The sequence below is a fragment of the Salmo salar genome, chromosome 28 (assembly GCF_965601325.2).
Source record: "Salmo salar chromosome 28, fSalSal1, whole genome shotgun sequence".
In the NCBI taxonomy this organism is placed as follows: Eukaryota; Metazoa; Chordata; class Actinopteri; order Salmoniformes; family Salmonidae; genus Salmo; species Salmo salar.
The window spans coordinates 29020001-29036696 of NC_138318.1; the positions used below are offsets into that span (position 1 = coordinate 29020001).

Sequence of the window (16696 nt, forward strand, 5' to 3'; positions counted from 1 at the left end):
CTGTTGTTGTTTGTGTCGCACTGCTTTGCTTTATCTTGACCAGGTCGCAATTGTAAATGAGAACTTGTTCTCAACTAGCTTACCTGGTTAAATAAAGGTGAAATAAAAATATATCTTTCATAGCTAGCTGTCTTTGTGTTTCTAGCGATACTGATTCTAGCGATACTGATTCAGATCAAACACATTACACCCGGGAGCCGTAGCCTGAGGTGGCGCCTGCATGTGTGTGTGTGCATTAGATCAGTCATTTTGATTCATACTAGGGCATTACACAGTAAACCTCCTGGCACCAACCCACGGCCCATTGCACTAATGACAGACGTTAAGCTACTTACCTCTAACACTGGGCCATGCCTTATGATTATGATCCATGAGTCTGTATGTGCAATCAGTCAGATGCAAATTCAAAACAGTGTTCACTGTGTGTGTGTGTGTGTGTGTGTGTGTGTGTGTGTGTGTGTGTGTGTGTGTGTGTGTGTGTGTGTGTGTGTGTGTGTGTGTGTGTGTGTGTGTGTGTGTGTGTGTGTGTGTGTGTGTGTGTGTGTGTGTGTGGTGTGCGCCCGCCCGCTTGGGTGCGCGCGCGTGTGTGTGTCAAAATCACAAAATGATATCATCAATATGTTTCAGTGAGCTGCTTTTCTTTCTTCTTGGTTGTAGTTCTGCTCGGATCTAACATGTAGGGGTTTTGACAGATCTCAGTTCAGGTGTTATACAGAGCACAGCTTTCCTGATCTAACATGTAGGTGTTTTGACAGATCTCAGTACAGGTGTTATACAGAGCACAGCTCTCCTGATCTAAAGTGTAGGTGTTTTGACAGATCACAGTTCAGGTGTTATACAGATCACAGCTTTCCTGATCTAACATGTAGGTGTTTTGACAGATCTCAGTACAGGTGTTATACAGAGCACAGCTCTCCTGATCTAAAGTGTAGGTGTTTTGACAGATCACAGTTCAGGTGTTATACAGAGCACAGCTTTCCTGATCTAACATGTAGGGGTTTTGACAGATCTCAGTTCAGGTGTTATACAGAGCACAGCTCTCCTGATCTAACATATAAGGGTTTTGACAGATCTCAGTTCAGGTGTTATAGAAATGGTTGTGTTCCTAGCTCCAACAGTGCAGTAGTATCTAACAATTCATAACAATACACACAAATCTAAAAGTAATAGAATGGAATTAAGAAATAAATAAATATTAGGACGAGCAGTGTCGGAGTAGCATTGACTAAAATACAGCAGAATAGAATACAGTATATATGTATGAAATGAGTAAAACAGTATTTAAACATTATTAAAGTGACCAGTAATTCCATGACTATGTATATAGGGCAGCAGCCTCTAAGGTGCAGGGTTGAGTAACCAGGTGGTAGTCAGCAAGTGATGGCTATTTAACAGTCTGATGACCTTGAGATAGAAGCTGTTTTTCAGTCTCTTGGTCCCAGCCCCACAGCACCTGTACTGACCTCGCCTTCTGGATTGTAGTGGGGTGAACGGGCAGTGGCTCGGGTGGTTGTTGTCCTTGATGATCTTTTTGGCCTTCCTATGACATCGGGTGCTGTAGTTGTCCTGGAGGGCAGGCAGTGTGCACCTGGTGATGCGTTGTGCAGACCGCACCACCCTCTGGAGAGCCCTGCGGTTGCGGGAGGTGCAGTTGCCGTACCAGGCGGTGATACAGCCCAACAGGATGCGCTCAATTGTGCATCTGTAAAGGTTTATGAGGGTCTTCGGGTTTTTCAGATTATAAGTGATGTGTACGCTGAGGAACTTTAAGCATTTCACCTTCTCCACTGCGGTCCCTTCGATGTGGATAGGGTGTGCTCCATCTGCTGTCTCCTGAAGTCCACTATCATCTCCATTGTTTTGTTGACGTTGAGGGAGAGTTTTTTTTCCCTGGCACCACTCCACCAGGGCCCTCACCTCCTCCCTGTAGGCTGTCTCGTCATTGTTGGTAATCAAGCCGACTACTGTTGTGTTGTCTGCAAAGTTGATGATTGAGTTGGAGGCGTGCGTGGCCACGCAGTCATGGGTGAACAGGGAGTACAGGAGGGGGCTGAGCACGCACCCTTGTGGGGCCCCTATGTTGAGGATCAGCAAAGTGGAGGTGTAGTTTCCTACCTTCACCACCTGGGGCGGCCTGTCAGGAAGTCCAGGACCCAGTTGCACAGGGCGGGGTTCAGACCCAGGGCCCCGAGCTTAATGATGAGCTTGGAGGGTACTATGGTGTTGAATGCTGAGCTGTAGTCAATGAACAGCATTCTTACATAGGTATTCCTCTTGTCCAGATGGGATAGGGCAGTGTGCAGTGCGATTGCATCGTCTGTGGATCTTTTGGGGCGGGAAGCAAATTAAAGAAAATTGATATTATCTCTAACTAGCCTCTCAAAGCACTTCATGATGACAGAAGTGAGTGCTATGGGGCGGTAGTCATTTAGTTCAGTTACCTTAGCTTTCTTGGGTACAGGAACAATGCTGGACAGTTGAAACAAGTGGGGACAACAGACTGGGATAGGGAGAGATTGAATGTAGGGGTTTTGTAGGGGTTTTGACAGGGAGGTGTTTTGACAGGGAGGGGTTTTGACAGGGGGGGTTGCCAGGGGGGGTTTTGACAGGGAGGAGGGGTTTTGACAGGGAGGTTTATGGTTTCCCTCCTTCCTCTCTGCTCTCTTCTGCACCCTACTCTCTCTCTAAAACAGTTTTACCTCTACTCTTCCCCCCCCCCTCTCATTTAGACAGGAAGTATGTGTTTGAGCAGGGGACCGATCGCCAGTCAGCCGTGAAGCACATAGCTAAATGGACTTCCGTTGGTCTCTCCCCTCTCTCCCTAACAGCATCACCCCCCTCCCCCTAGTAACGTCAACCCCCCTCCCCCCTAGTAACGTCACCCTGCAGGTGTCCCTGTCAGAAACAAACAGTGAAAGGAACATGAGTGTGTGCCTGCGAGCCAGTCTCTAATGATCCTTTCAGAGGGAGTTCATCTTCTGGTCAGTGCTGCACTCAGGACAGGACAGGACAGGACAGAACAGAACTGTGTGTGTGTGTGTGTGTGTGTGTGTGTGTGTGTGTGTGTGTGTGTGTGTGTGTGTGTGTGTGTGTGTGTGTGTGTGGTGTGTGTGTGTGTGTGTGTGTGTGTGTGTGTGTGTGTGTGTGTCATACTGCGAGCTACAACACGTTTGTGTCTGTGACTATGAAGTTCAGTTGTTTTAAACTTTCAGAGCAAAGCCAAGTTGTAGTAATCTCCAACACCTGGGTTAAACCGTGAAACACCAGGACTGTACTAATGGGCCTCTTTTCAAGCCTGTATCCCTTACTAGAATGACAAATCTAGCATGTCAACATCTATGCTTTCCCTCTCTCTCACCCATCCCGTCTTACTCTATCTCTCCTTCCCTCCCTACCTCTCTATCTCTCTCCTCCATATCCATCTACCTCCCTCCCTTCTCCATATCTCCTCCCTCCCTCTCCTTCCACCCTTCTCTCCCTCCTGTCATGAGTGAGTTACTCCACACACTATCCAGTGACTCTCCCAGTCTTTATCCTACATCATCCCAATCAAACTGTATATGTGTGTGATTGTGTTTTGACTCCAGCACTACACTGACAGACAAACTCTGACTGCAGCTCCAGCTTGCTCTTCTTCTCTCTCTCTCTCACAGCTCTATGGTAACTCTAACTCCAACAGGAAACCTATCATTCGTAGCATTAATACATTCAAATCTATGCTGGATTCTGATGAGACATCACCACTATTGAGATTCTACCCCATCCCTCCTATTACACCAACCACTTTACTCTCAATCCACTGTCCCTTACCCGTCCCTTTCTCCTCTCTCTCCTCTCTCCTCTTTCCTCCTCGCTCCTTCCTCTCTCTCCCCCCTCTCTCTGTCCTCCTCACTCTCTCCTTTCTCTCCTCCCTCTCTCCTCTATCCTCCTCGCTCCCTCCTCTCTCTCCTCCCTCTCTCTGTCCTCCTCACTCTCTCCTTTCTCTCCTTCCTCTCTCCTCTATCCTCCTCGCTCCCTCCTCTCTCTCCTCCCTCTCTCTGTCCTCCTCACTCTCTCCTTTCTCTCCTCCCTCTCTCCTCTATCCTCCTCTCTCTCTCCTCTCTCCCCACTCCTTCTACTCTATCCTCCTCTCTCTCTCATCTCTCTCTCCTCTCTCCCTTTCTACTCTATCATCTCTCTCATCTCTCTCCTCTCTCTCCTCTCTCCCCTCCCTTTCTACTCTATCCTCCTCTCTCTCTCCTCCCTTTCTCCTCTATCGTCCTCTCTCCTCTCTCTCTCCTCTCTCCTCCCTCTCTCCTCTATCCTCCTCACTCTCTCCTCTCTCTCCGCCCTCTCTCCTCCCTCTCTCTCCTCTATCCTCCTCCCACTCTCCTCTATCCTCCTCTCATTTCTACCCCCTGCTGTTTATTGAATCGCTACACTCCCATGCTGTGGAACCCCCTCCCTGGGTGATGAATAATAATGTTCTGTGTTTCTACCACGCCGTACGGCTGTGTAAAAATCACAACCATGGAGCACACACACACACATGCACACACACTGAACCCCTCCCCCTCTCCACAGCTGGTGTTGTGGTGAGATGGCCTTGAGAAGAGCAGTGGTTCCAATGCAGTCTCAGTCTCATCAGTGATACCTTAGTCAGGCCAGGTGTGGAGGGTCAGTCTCATCAGTGATACCTCAGCCAGGTCAGGTGTGGAGGGTCAGTGTCAGCAGTGATACCTCATCCAGGCCAGGTCAGGTGTGGAGGGTCAGTCTCATCAGTGATACCTCAGCCAGGTCAGGTGTGGAGGGTCAGTGTCAGCAGTGATACCTCATCCAGGCCAGGTCAGGTGTGGAGGGTCAAACTCAGCAGTGAGAACCCAGTCAGGCCAGGTGTGGAGGGTCAGTCTCAGCGGTGATAACCCAGTCAGGTTAGGTGTGGAGGGTTAGTCTCAGCAGTGATAACCCAGTCAGGTCAGGTGTGGAGGGTTAGTCTCAGCAGTGATAACCCAGTCAGGCCAGGTGTGGAGGGTTAGTCTCAGCAGTGCTAACCCAGTCAGTCAGGTCAGGTGTGAAGGGTCAGTCTCAGCAGTGATAACCCAGTCAGTCAGGTCAGGTGTGGAGGGTTTGTCCTCATATAGAAGCTTGTAACTATCATTACAACTGATGTATTCACGCCAAAGCCAAGGTCTGTGTTCAGTACATTATCAACATGTATCAATGGGTGATTTGATGTAAAGGCATGCCCTGAGGCTATAGATACAATCTGTCAGCTAAAGATATGTGAGGGACTACAGATCAGATCTGCCCTGGGGCTTCTAGCTGTGATGCACGATTCAGAGGTGGTTTCCTGGAGAGAGACTAACCCACCATCATATCAGTGGTATTTCCTGAAGAGAGACTAACCCACCATCAGTGGTATTTCCTGGAGAGAGACTAACCCCACCATCATATCAGTGGTATTTCCTGGAGAGAGACTAACCCACCATCAGTGGTATTTCCTGGAGAGAGACTAACTCACCATCATATCAGTGGTATTTCCTGGAGAGAGACTAACCCACCATCATATCAGTGGTATTTCTTGGAGAGAGACTAACTCACCATCATATCAGTGGTATTTCCTGGAGAGAGACTAACCCACCATCATATCAGTGGTATTTCCTGGAGAGACTAACCCACCATCATATCAGTGGTATTTCCTGGAGAGAGAATAACCCACCATCATATCAGTGGTATTTCCTGGAGACACTAACCCACCATCATATCAGTGGTATTTCCTGGAGAGACTAACCCACCATCATATCAGTGGTAATTCCTGGAGAGAGACTAACCCACCATCATATCAGTGGTATTTCCTGGAGAGACTAACCCACCATCATATCAGTGGTATTTCCTGGAGAGACTAACCCACCATCATACCAGTGGTATTTCCTGGAGAGAGACTAACCCACCATCACATCAGTGGTATTTCCTGGAGAGAGACTAACTCACCATCATATCAGTGGTATTTCCTGGAGAGAGACTAACCCACCATCATATCAGTGGTATTTCCTGGAGAGAGACTAACCCACCATCATATCAGTGGTATTTCTTGGAGCGAGACTAACCCACCATCATATCAGTGGTATTTCCTGGAGAGAGACTAACCCACCATCATATCAGTGGTATTTCCTGGAGAGACTAACCCACCATCATATCAGTGGTATTTCTTGGAGAGAGACTAACCCACCATCATATCAGTGGTATTTCCTGGAGAGAGACTAACCCACCATCATATCAGTGGTATTTCTTGGAGAGAGACTAACCCACCATCATATCAGTGGTATTTCCTGGAGAGAGACTAACCCACCATCATATCAGTGGTATTTCCTGGAGAGAGACTAACCCACCATCATATCAGTGGTATTTCCTGGAGAGACTAACCCACCATCATATCAGTGGTATTTCCTGGAGAGAGACTAACTCACCATCATATCAGTGGTATTTCCTGGAGAGAGACTAACTCACCATCATATCAGTGGTATTTCCTGGAGAGAGACTAACCCACCATCATATCAGTGGTATTTCCTGGAGAGACTAACCCACCATCATATCAGTGGTATTTCCTGGAGAGAGACTAACCCACCATCATATCAGTGGTATTTCCTGGAGAGAGACTAACCCACCATCATATCAGTGGTATTTCCTGGAGAGAGACTAACCCACCATCATATCAGTGGTATTTCCTGGAGAGAGACTAACCCACCATCATATCAGTGGTATTTCCTGGAGAGAGACTAACCCACCATCATATCAGTGGTATTTCCTGGAGAGAGACTAACTCACCATCATATCAGTGGTATTTCCTGGAGAGAGACTAACTCACCATCATATCAGTGGTATTTCCTGGAGAGAGACTAACCCACCATCATATCAGTGGTATTTCCTGGAGAGAGACTAACCCACCATCATATCAGTGGTATTTCCTGGAGAGAGACTAACCCACCATTATATCAGTGGTATTTCCTGGAGAGAGACTAACCCACCATCATATCAGTGGTATTTCCTGGAGAGAGACTAACCCACCATCATATCAGTGGTATTTCCTGGAGAGAGACTAACCCACCATCATATCAGTGGTATTTCCTGGAGAGAGACTAACCCACCATCATATCAGTGGTATTTCCTGGAGAGAGACTAACCCACCATCATATCAGTGGTATTTCCTGGAGAGAGACTAACCCACCATCATATCAGTGGTATTTCCTGGAGAGAGACTAACCCACCATCATATCAGTGGTATTTCCTGGAGAGAGACTAACTCACCATCATATCAGTGGTATTTCCTGGAGAGAGACTAACTCACCATCATATCAGTGGTATTTCCTGGAGAGACTAACCCACCATCATATCAGTGGTATTTCCTGCAGAGAGACTAACCCACCATCATATCAGTGGTATTTCCTGGAGAGAGACTAACCCACCATCTGGTCCTCTGATGGTTCTCCTCACCTCTCAGTCTGATTCTGGCTGAATGTCAACCTGCTCCCTCTCTCCCTCTCTCTTTCTCTTTTATCAGTCAACCTGTTCCCTCCCTCCCTCCATCTCTGTTTTATCAGTCAAACTGCTCCCTCTCTCCCTCTCTCTTTCTCTTTTATCAGTCAACCTGCTCCCTCCCTCCCTCCCTCCATCTCTTTTATCAGTCAAACTGCTCCCTCTCTCCCTCCCTCCCTCTCTTTTATCAGTCAAACAGCTCCCTCTCTCCCTCCCTCCCTCTCTTTTATCAGTCAAGCTGCTCCCTCTCTCCATCTCTCTTTTATCAGTCAAACTGCTCCCTCTCTCCCTCCCTCCTTCTCTTTTATCAGTCAAGCTGCTCCCTCTCTCCCTCTCTATTATCAGTCAAACTGCTCCCTCCCTCCCTCCCTCCCTCCCTCCCTCCCTCCCTCCCTCCCTCCCTCCCTCCCTCCCTCCCTCCCTCCCTCCCTCCCTCCCTCCCTCCCTCCCATCAGTCAAACAGCTCCCTCTCTCCCTCCCTCTCTCTCTCTCTTTTATCAGTCAAACAGCTCCCTCTCTCCCTCCTTCTCTCTCTCTTTTATCAGTCATACTCTTTTGTGTCCTCTCGCTCTCTCTCTCTCATCAATTCACATCAGTCAAATGCTCTTCTCTCTCTCTTTCTTTTATGCGTCTCTGATTTATCTCTCTGCCGTCTGTCTGTCTGTCTGTCTGTCTGTCTGTCTGTCTGTCTGTCTGTCTGTCTGTCTGTCTGTCTGTCTGTCTGTCTGTCTGTCTGTCTGTCTGTCTGTCTGTCTGTCTGTCTGTCTGTCTGCGCATATATGTGTGTGTGTGTGTGTGTGCATGTGTGTGCATAGTGTTATGAAAAACATAGTAGAGAGGGAGTAGTCAGTGAAAGAGGGTACCCATGCCAGCAGTGTTTTTCACAGGGCAGGGTTCTGGCAGAGAGTCCAGCTGCTGACAGCTGGAGCCACATGAAAGAGGCTGGGGACAGCCTGAGGGCTTGCCTGGGGTGATATGGCCCTCATGGGGTGGGTGTGTGTGTCAGGTGAGGACTTAACAGACTGACAGGACAGATCCAGTGGGGATAATCAGCTGGAACAGTGACCAACAGAGAGAGTGTGTGTCAGGCAGGATCAGGAAGACCTCAATGGCCTGTTTTACTGTCCTTTGTAGATAGATGGGAAAGGACTATAGGATGAAGCATGGGTTCATTTTAAGCTGTTGTATTGGATATATTGTATTGTCCTATCTGAACAGGAATACTAGTGTGTCAGAGTCAGAATGGAGTTGGTGAGTGGGTGTGTGTGTCAGAGTCAGAATGGAGTTAGTGAGTGGGTGTGTGTGTCAGAGTAAGAATGGAGTTGGTGAGTGGGTGTGTGTGTCAGGTGTGTCAGAGTCAGAATGGAGTTGGTGAGTGGGTGTGTGTGTCAGAGTCAGAATGGAGTTGGTGAGTGGGTGTGTGTGTCAGAGTCAGAATGGAGTTGGTGAGTGGGTGTGTGTGTGTGTGTCTCACCTGAGCAGGTAAACTCATGTTTCTGTATCTCAGCCACATTGAGTCCTCTAAGCGGGGCTGGAGCTGTGCACTGGGTGAACAGACCAATTGTAGGCCTTTGTCTTAACCACTCGGCCAACCAGGACAGGTGACAGTCACAGTGCAGGTTGTTGGAGTGGAGACGGCTGGAGAGAGAAAGAAAGTGTTAGGATATGAAGGGGGTCATTCATACAAGTTACTGGTAATGTCTCTGCAACTAGCTAAATCTCTGTGATGGAATTTCAACCAATGCATAAAGGTTGTACTACGCTAAAGTTGCAGACAAGAAGGTGAGTTTATCACTACAGATAAGTCGCATGCAGTGGTAACCACCATTGAAATCCCCCTTTTCATTTACCATTTTAATCGTCCTCTTGAAAGGCTGCCTAAAATGCTGAGACTAAAGCCTTAACCCTTAACCACACCCCCCAGGTCCTGATATGTTTCCAAACCCCTGACTGACATTATCTGTCCCGGCTTGGACTAAACAGAGTTCTAAACGAGACATTTAAAGTGGAAAATTCAAACCAAAACATTCTAAATGAAGCATTCTAAATGAAGCATTCCTGGAACGCTCCCATTGTCCAGAATAACTCACAGAGCTAACTCACAGAGCTAACAGACACACACACACACACACACACACACACACACACACACACACACACACACACACACACACACACACACACACACACACACACACACACACACACACACACACACACACACACACACACACACACACACACACCAACCAATAACCCTACTGAAAGCAAAAAAGCACAGAAACCACAACAAGAATGACATTGCGGTCTCTCTAAGTATTCATTCCAGTGAGCATAATTGATATCATTCGTATATACATCATTTCATATTTTGTCATTATATTTAGACAATAGGCGTTGGGGGATGGATGTATTTCTGGGTGAGTTGTTGTTGTGTGTTCCTCAGAGTTGGAGATAAAATGGTTTCTGGCATGGCTATAGGCCCGATGTGGATTATGACTGTCAACCAAAACTCCTTGGAATGATTGAACCTATCTCGTCTCATTCAGATGATAGCTGTTTAGTTTCGCTGCTGTAGGGGACACTAAAGTATGTATGGAAACACAACTGGTTTATTTTATAATGACTTAATATGTCTCAAAAGGGATTGGTTGGATTCAGCTCTTGGGGAATAATGGAATATTCTATTAGATTATATTATATTCTATCTATTCTATCCAAACAAAGAGGAATCCATTTTTCTCAGTCATAGTTTATTCTGTATGAAACATTCAGTGGTCCAGTAAAGTTGTGGTATATATTTTGCTGTGTCTGATGGGGTTACGAGATGGTTATTTCATCTCTGCTTCCTCATCTGAGTCAGGTTAAAGCAGCCTGTCAGGGTGAACACATCTCTCTTCACATGACACACACTCTTAGAGAGCTGGATCACCATGTAATCTCCCTAACACCATATATCTAGATCAGAATACACACCAGCATTATCACACCTGATGTAGGAGAAGATGAGGAGAGAGAGAAAGAGGGGGAATGGAGAGAGGGGGGGCGGGGGAAAGAGAGAGACGGGTGGATGAGAGAGAGATAGTGTAAAAAGGGTGGGGGAGAGAGACGGGGAGAACGGGGAGGGAAAAGAGAGAGGGGGAGTATGAGTGACTTACAAGGTGCGTAGTTTGGGCATGTGGTTGAAGCTGGAGACTGGGATGCTGCTGATGTTGTTGTTGTTCAGAGTCCTGGAAGAGACAGAAGAGAGGGAGCTGTGTAGAGACACAATGAAACAAACCTCAGAGAACCTACACATGTTTAGTGAGTCTCTCCGCTCACCTATAACCAGGTACCAACCATTACTAATATAACCCAGGTACCAACCATTACCCATTACTAATATAACCAGGTACCAACTATTACCCATTACTAATATAACCAGGTACCAACCATTACCCATTACTAATATAACCAGGTACCAACCATTACTAATATAACCCAGGTACCAACCATTACCCATTACTAATATAACCAGGTACCAACTATTACCCATTACTAATATAACCAGGTACCAACCATTACCCATTACTAATATAACCAGGTACCAACCATTACCCATTACTAATATAACCAGGTACCAACCATTACACATTAATAATATAACCAGGTACCAACCATTACACATTACTATTACAACCAGATACCAACCATTACCCATTACTAATATAACCAGGTACCAACCATTACCCATTACTAATATAACCAGGTACCAACCATTACACATTAATAATATAACCATGTTCCAACCATTACACATTACTATTACAACCAGATACCAACCATTACCCATTACTAATATAACCAGGTACCAACCATTACCCATTACTAATATAACCAGGTACCAACCATTACACATTAATAATATAACCAGGTACCAACCATTACCCATTACTAATATAATGAGGTACCAACTATTACCCATTACTAATGGTTGGTACCTGGTTATATTAGTAATGGGTAATGGTTGGTACCTGGTTATATTAGTAATGGGTAATGGTTGGTACCTGGTTATGATAGTAATGGGTAATGGTTGGTACCTGGTTATATTAGTAATGGGTAATGGTTGGTATCTGGTTGTAATAGTAATGTGTAATGGTTGGAACATGGTTATATTAGTAATGTGTAATGGTTGGTACCTGGTTATATTAGTAATGGGTAATGGTTGGTACCTGGTTATGTTAGTATGTGTGTGTGTGTGTGTGTGTGTGTGTGTGTGTGCGTAGGTGTGTGTGCATAGGTGAATAGGTGCGTAGGTGTGTGTGTGTGTGTGTGTGTGTGTGTGTGTGTGTGTGTGTGTGTGTGTGTGTGTGTGTGTGTGTGTGTGTGTGTGTGCATGCGTAGGTGCGTAGGTGTGTGTATGTGTGTGCATAGGTGTGTGTGTGTGTGCGTAGATGTGTGTGTGTGTTTCTTACAGTACTTCCAGGCTCCTCAGGGCTCTGAAAGCTCCGTCCTCGATGCAGCTGATGTGGTTCTTATCCAACTGACTAGAGACACAATAGGGGCAGAAAGCATTAAAACACACACACACAAACACAGACAAACAAATGTGCAATACACTTCAAAACATTCCTGTTCTCTACATTCCTCCCTCTCTCTTTCTCTCTCTCCTTTCTCACACCCATTTTAAACAGTCACATTATTAAATAAACAGCCATTTGTATTAAAGGTCATCAATAAACATCATCTTTCCAATACCAGCTACTCAGCACAACGCCTCAATGATATAAAGCACTGGCATCAATCTTACAATCTATAGAATTTTCCCTTTAGACCAGATATAATCACACACTCACACCCTCTCCTATAGACCAGTTATAATCACACCCTCACACTCTCTCCTATAGACCAGATATAATCACACCCTCACACTCTCTCCTATAGACCAGATATAATCACACTCTCTCCTATAGACCAGATATAATCACACCCTCACACTCTCTCCTATAGACCAGATATAATCACACTCTCTCCTATAGACCAGATATAATCACACCCTCACACTCTCTCCTATAGACCAGTTATAATCACACCCTCACACTCTCTCCTATAGACCAGATATAATCACACTCTCTCCTATAGACCAGATATAATCACACTCTCTCCTATAGACCAGTTATAATCACACCCTCACACTCTCTCCTATAGACCAGTTATAATCACACTCTCTCCTATAGACCAGTTATAATCACACCCTCACACTCTCTCCTATAGACCAGATATAATCACACCCTCACACTCTCTCCTATAGACCAGATATAATCACACCCTCACACTCTCTCCTATAGACCAGATATAATCACACCATCACACTCTCTCCTATAGACCAGTTATAATCACACTCTCTCCTATAGACCAGATATAATCACACCATCACACTCTCTCCTATAGACCAGTTATAATCACACCCTCACACTCTCTCCTATAGACCAGATATAATCACACCATCACACTCTCTCCTATAGACCAGATATAATCACACCCTCACACTCTCTCCTATAGACCAGATATAATCACACCCTCACACTCTCTCCTATAGACTAGATATAATCACACCCTCACACTCTCTCCTATAGACCAGTTATAATCACACTCTCTCCTATAGACCAGTTATAATCAGACCCTCACACTCTCTCCTATAGACCAGTTATAATCACACCCTCACACTCTCTCCTATAGACCAGATATAATCACACCATCACACTCTCTCCTATAGACCAGATATAATCACACTCTCTCCTATAGACCAGATATAATCACACTCTCTCCTATAGACCAGATATAATCACACTCTCTCCTATAGACCAGATATAATCACACTCTCTCCTATAGACCAGATATAATCACAGTCTCTCCTATAGACCAGATATAATCACACCCTCACACTCTCTCCTATAGACCAGATATAATCACACTCTCTCCTATAGACCAGTTATAATCACACTCTCTCCTATAGACCAGTTATAATCACACCCTCACACTCTCTCCTATAGACCAGATATAATCACACTCTCTCCTATAGACCAGATATAATCACACTCTCTCCTATAGACCAGATATAATCACACTCTCTCCTATAGACCAGATATAATCACACTCTCTCCTATAGACCAGATATAATCATTCCCTCACACTCTCTCCTATAGACCAGATATAATCACACTCTCTCCTATAGACCAGATATAATCACACCCTCACACTCTCTCTTATAGACCAGATATAATCACACCCTCACACTCTCTCCTATAGACCAGTTATAATCACACTCTCTCCTATAGACCAGATATAATCATTCCCTCACACTCTCTCTTATAGACCAGATATAATCACACCCTCACACTCTCTCCTATAGACCAGATATAATCACACTCTCTCCTATAGACCAGATATAATCACACCCTCACACTCTCTCCTATAGACCAGATATAATCACACCCTCTCCTATAGACCAGATATAATCACACTCTCACACTCTCTCCTATAGACCAGATATAATCACACTCTCTCCTATAGACCAGATATAATCACACTCTCACACTCTCTCCTATAGACCAGATATAATCACACTCTCTCCTATAGACCAGATATAATCACACTCTCTCCTATAGACCAGATATTATCACACCCTCACACTCTCTCCTATAGACCAGATATAATCACACCCTCACACTCTCTCCTATAGACCAGATATAATCACACCCTCACACTCTCTCCTATAGACCAGATATAATCACACCCTCACACTCTCTCCTATAGACCAGATATAATCACACCCTCTCCTATAGACCAGATATAATCACACCCTCACACTCTCTCCTATAGACCAGATATAATCACACCCTCACACTCTCTCCAATAGACCAGTTATAATCACACCCTCACACTCTCTCCTATAGACCAGTTATAATCACACGCTCACACTCTCTCCTATAGACCAGTTATAATCACACCCTCACACTCTCTCCTATAGACCAGATATAATCACACTCTCTCCTATAGACCAGATATAATCACACTCTCACACTCTCTCCTATAGACCAGATATAATCACACCCTCACACTCTCTCCTATAGACCAGTTATAATCACACTCTCTCCTATAGACCAGATATAATCACACTCTCTCCTATAGACCAGATATAATCACACCCTCACACTCTCTCCTATAGACCAGTTATAATCACACGCTCACACTCTCTCCTATAGACCAGTTATAATCACACCCTCACACTCTCTCCTATAGACCAGATATAATCACACTCTCTCCTATAGACCAGATATAATCACACTCTCTCCTATAGACCAGATATAATCACACCCTCACACTCTCTCCAATAGACCAGTTATAATCACACCCTCACACTCTCTCCTATAGACCAGATATAATCACACCCTCACACTCTCTCCTATAGACCAGATATAATCACACCGTCACACTCTCTCCTATAGACCAGATATAATCACACTCTCTCCTATAGACCAGATATAATCACACTCTCTCCTATAGACCAGATATAATCACACTCTCTCCTATAGACCAGATATAATCACACTCTCTCCTATAGACCAGATATAATCACACTCTCTCCTATAGACCAGATATAATCACACTCTCTCCTATAGACCAGATATAATCACACTCTCTCCTATAGACCAGATATAATCACACCCTCACACTCTCTCCTATAGACCAGATATAATCACACCCTCACACTCTCTCCTATAGACCAGATATAATCACACTCTCTCCTATAGACCAGATATAATCACACTCTCACCTATAGACCAGATATAATCACACCCTCACACTCTCTCCTATAGACCAGATATAATCACACTCTCTCCTATAGACCAGATATAATCACACTCTCTCCTATAGACCAGATATAATCACACTCTCTCCTATAGACCAGATATAATCACACCCTCACACTCTCTCCTATAGACCAGATATAATCACACCCTCACACTCTCTCCTATAGACCAGATATAATCACACCCTCACACTCTCTCCTATAGACCAGTTATAATCACACTCTCTCCTATAGACAAGATATAATCACACCATCACACTCTCTCCTATAGACCAGTTATAATCACACTCTCTCCTATAGACAAGATATAATCACACCATCACACTCTCTCCTATAGACCAGTTATAATCACACTCTCTCCTATAGACCAGATATAATCACACCCTCACACTCTCTCCTATAGACCGTTTATAATCACACCCTCACACTCTCTCCTATAGACCAGATATAATCACACCATCACACTCTCTCCTATAGACCAGATATAATCACACCCTCTCCTATAGACCAGATATAATCACACTCTCTCCTATAGACCAGATATAATCACACCCTCACACTCTCTCCTATAGACCAGTTATAATCACACCCTCACACTCTCTCCTATAGACCAGATATAATCACACCATCACACTCTCTCCTATAGACCAGTTATAATCACACTCTCTCCTATAGACCAGATATAATCACACCCTCACACACTCTCCTATAGACCAGATATAATCACACTCTCTCCTATAGACCAGATATAATCACACTCTCTCCTATAGACCAGATATAATCACACCCTCACACACTCTCCTATAGACCAGATATAATCACACTCTCTCCTATAGACCAGATAGAATCACACTCTCTCCTATAGACCAGATATAATCACACCCTCACACTCTCTCCTATAGACCAGTTATAATCACACCCTCACACTCTCTCCTATAGACCAGATATAATCACACCATCACACTCTCTCCTATAGACCAGTTATAATCACACTCTCTCCTATAGACCAGATATAATCACACCCTCACACACTCTCCTATAGACCAGATATAATCACACTCTCTCCTATAGACCAGATAGAATCACACTCTCTCCTATAGACCAGATATAATCACACCCTCACACTCTCTCCTATAGACCAGTTATAATCACACCCTCACACTCTCTCCTATAGACCAGTTATAATCACACTCTCTCCTATAGACCAGTTATAATCACACCGTCACACTCTCTCCTATAGACCAGATATAATCACAACCTCACACTCTCTCCTATAGACCAGTTATAATCACACCCTCACACTCTCTCCTATAGACCAGATATAATCACACC

At 44.8% G+C, this 16696-nt stretch overlaps 1 protein-coding gene across 4 annotated transcripts in view; it reads right to left on the reverse strand.

Moving 5' to 3' along the window:
• The window catches only part of LOC106589770 (slit homolog 1 protein), a 220925-nt gene that overhangs the window by 76846 nt on the left and 127383 nt on the right, over nt 1-16696 (reverse strand). For all 4 annotated transcript variants that reach the window (XM_082970551.1, XM_082970549.1, XM_082970552.1 and 1 more), the window contains exons 6-8: nt 11967-12038; nt 10671-10742; nt 8987-9150 (exon numbers count right to left, since the gene is read on the reverse strand). In XM_082970551.1, coding sequence (XP_082826677.1) covers nt 8987-9150; nt 10671-10742; nt 11967-12038 — 308 coding nt within the window. The remainder of the gene's footprint in view (nt 1-8986; nt 9151-10670; nt 10743-11966; nt 12039-16696) is intronic.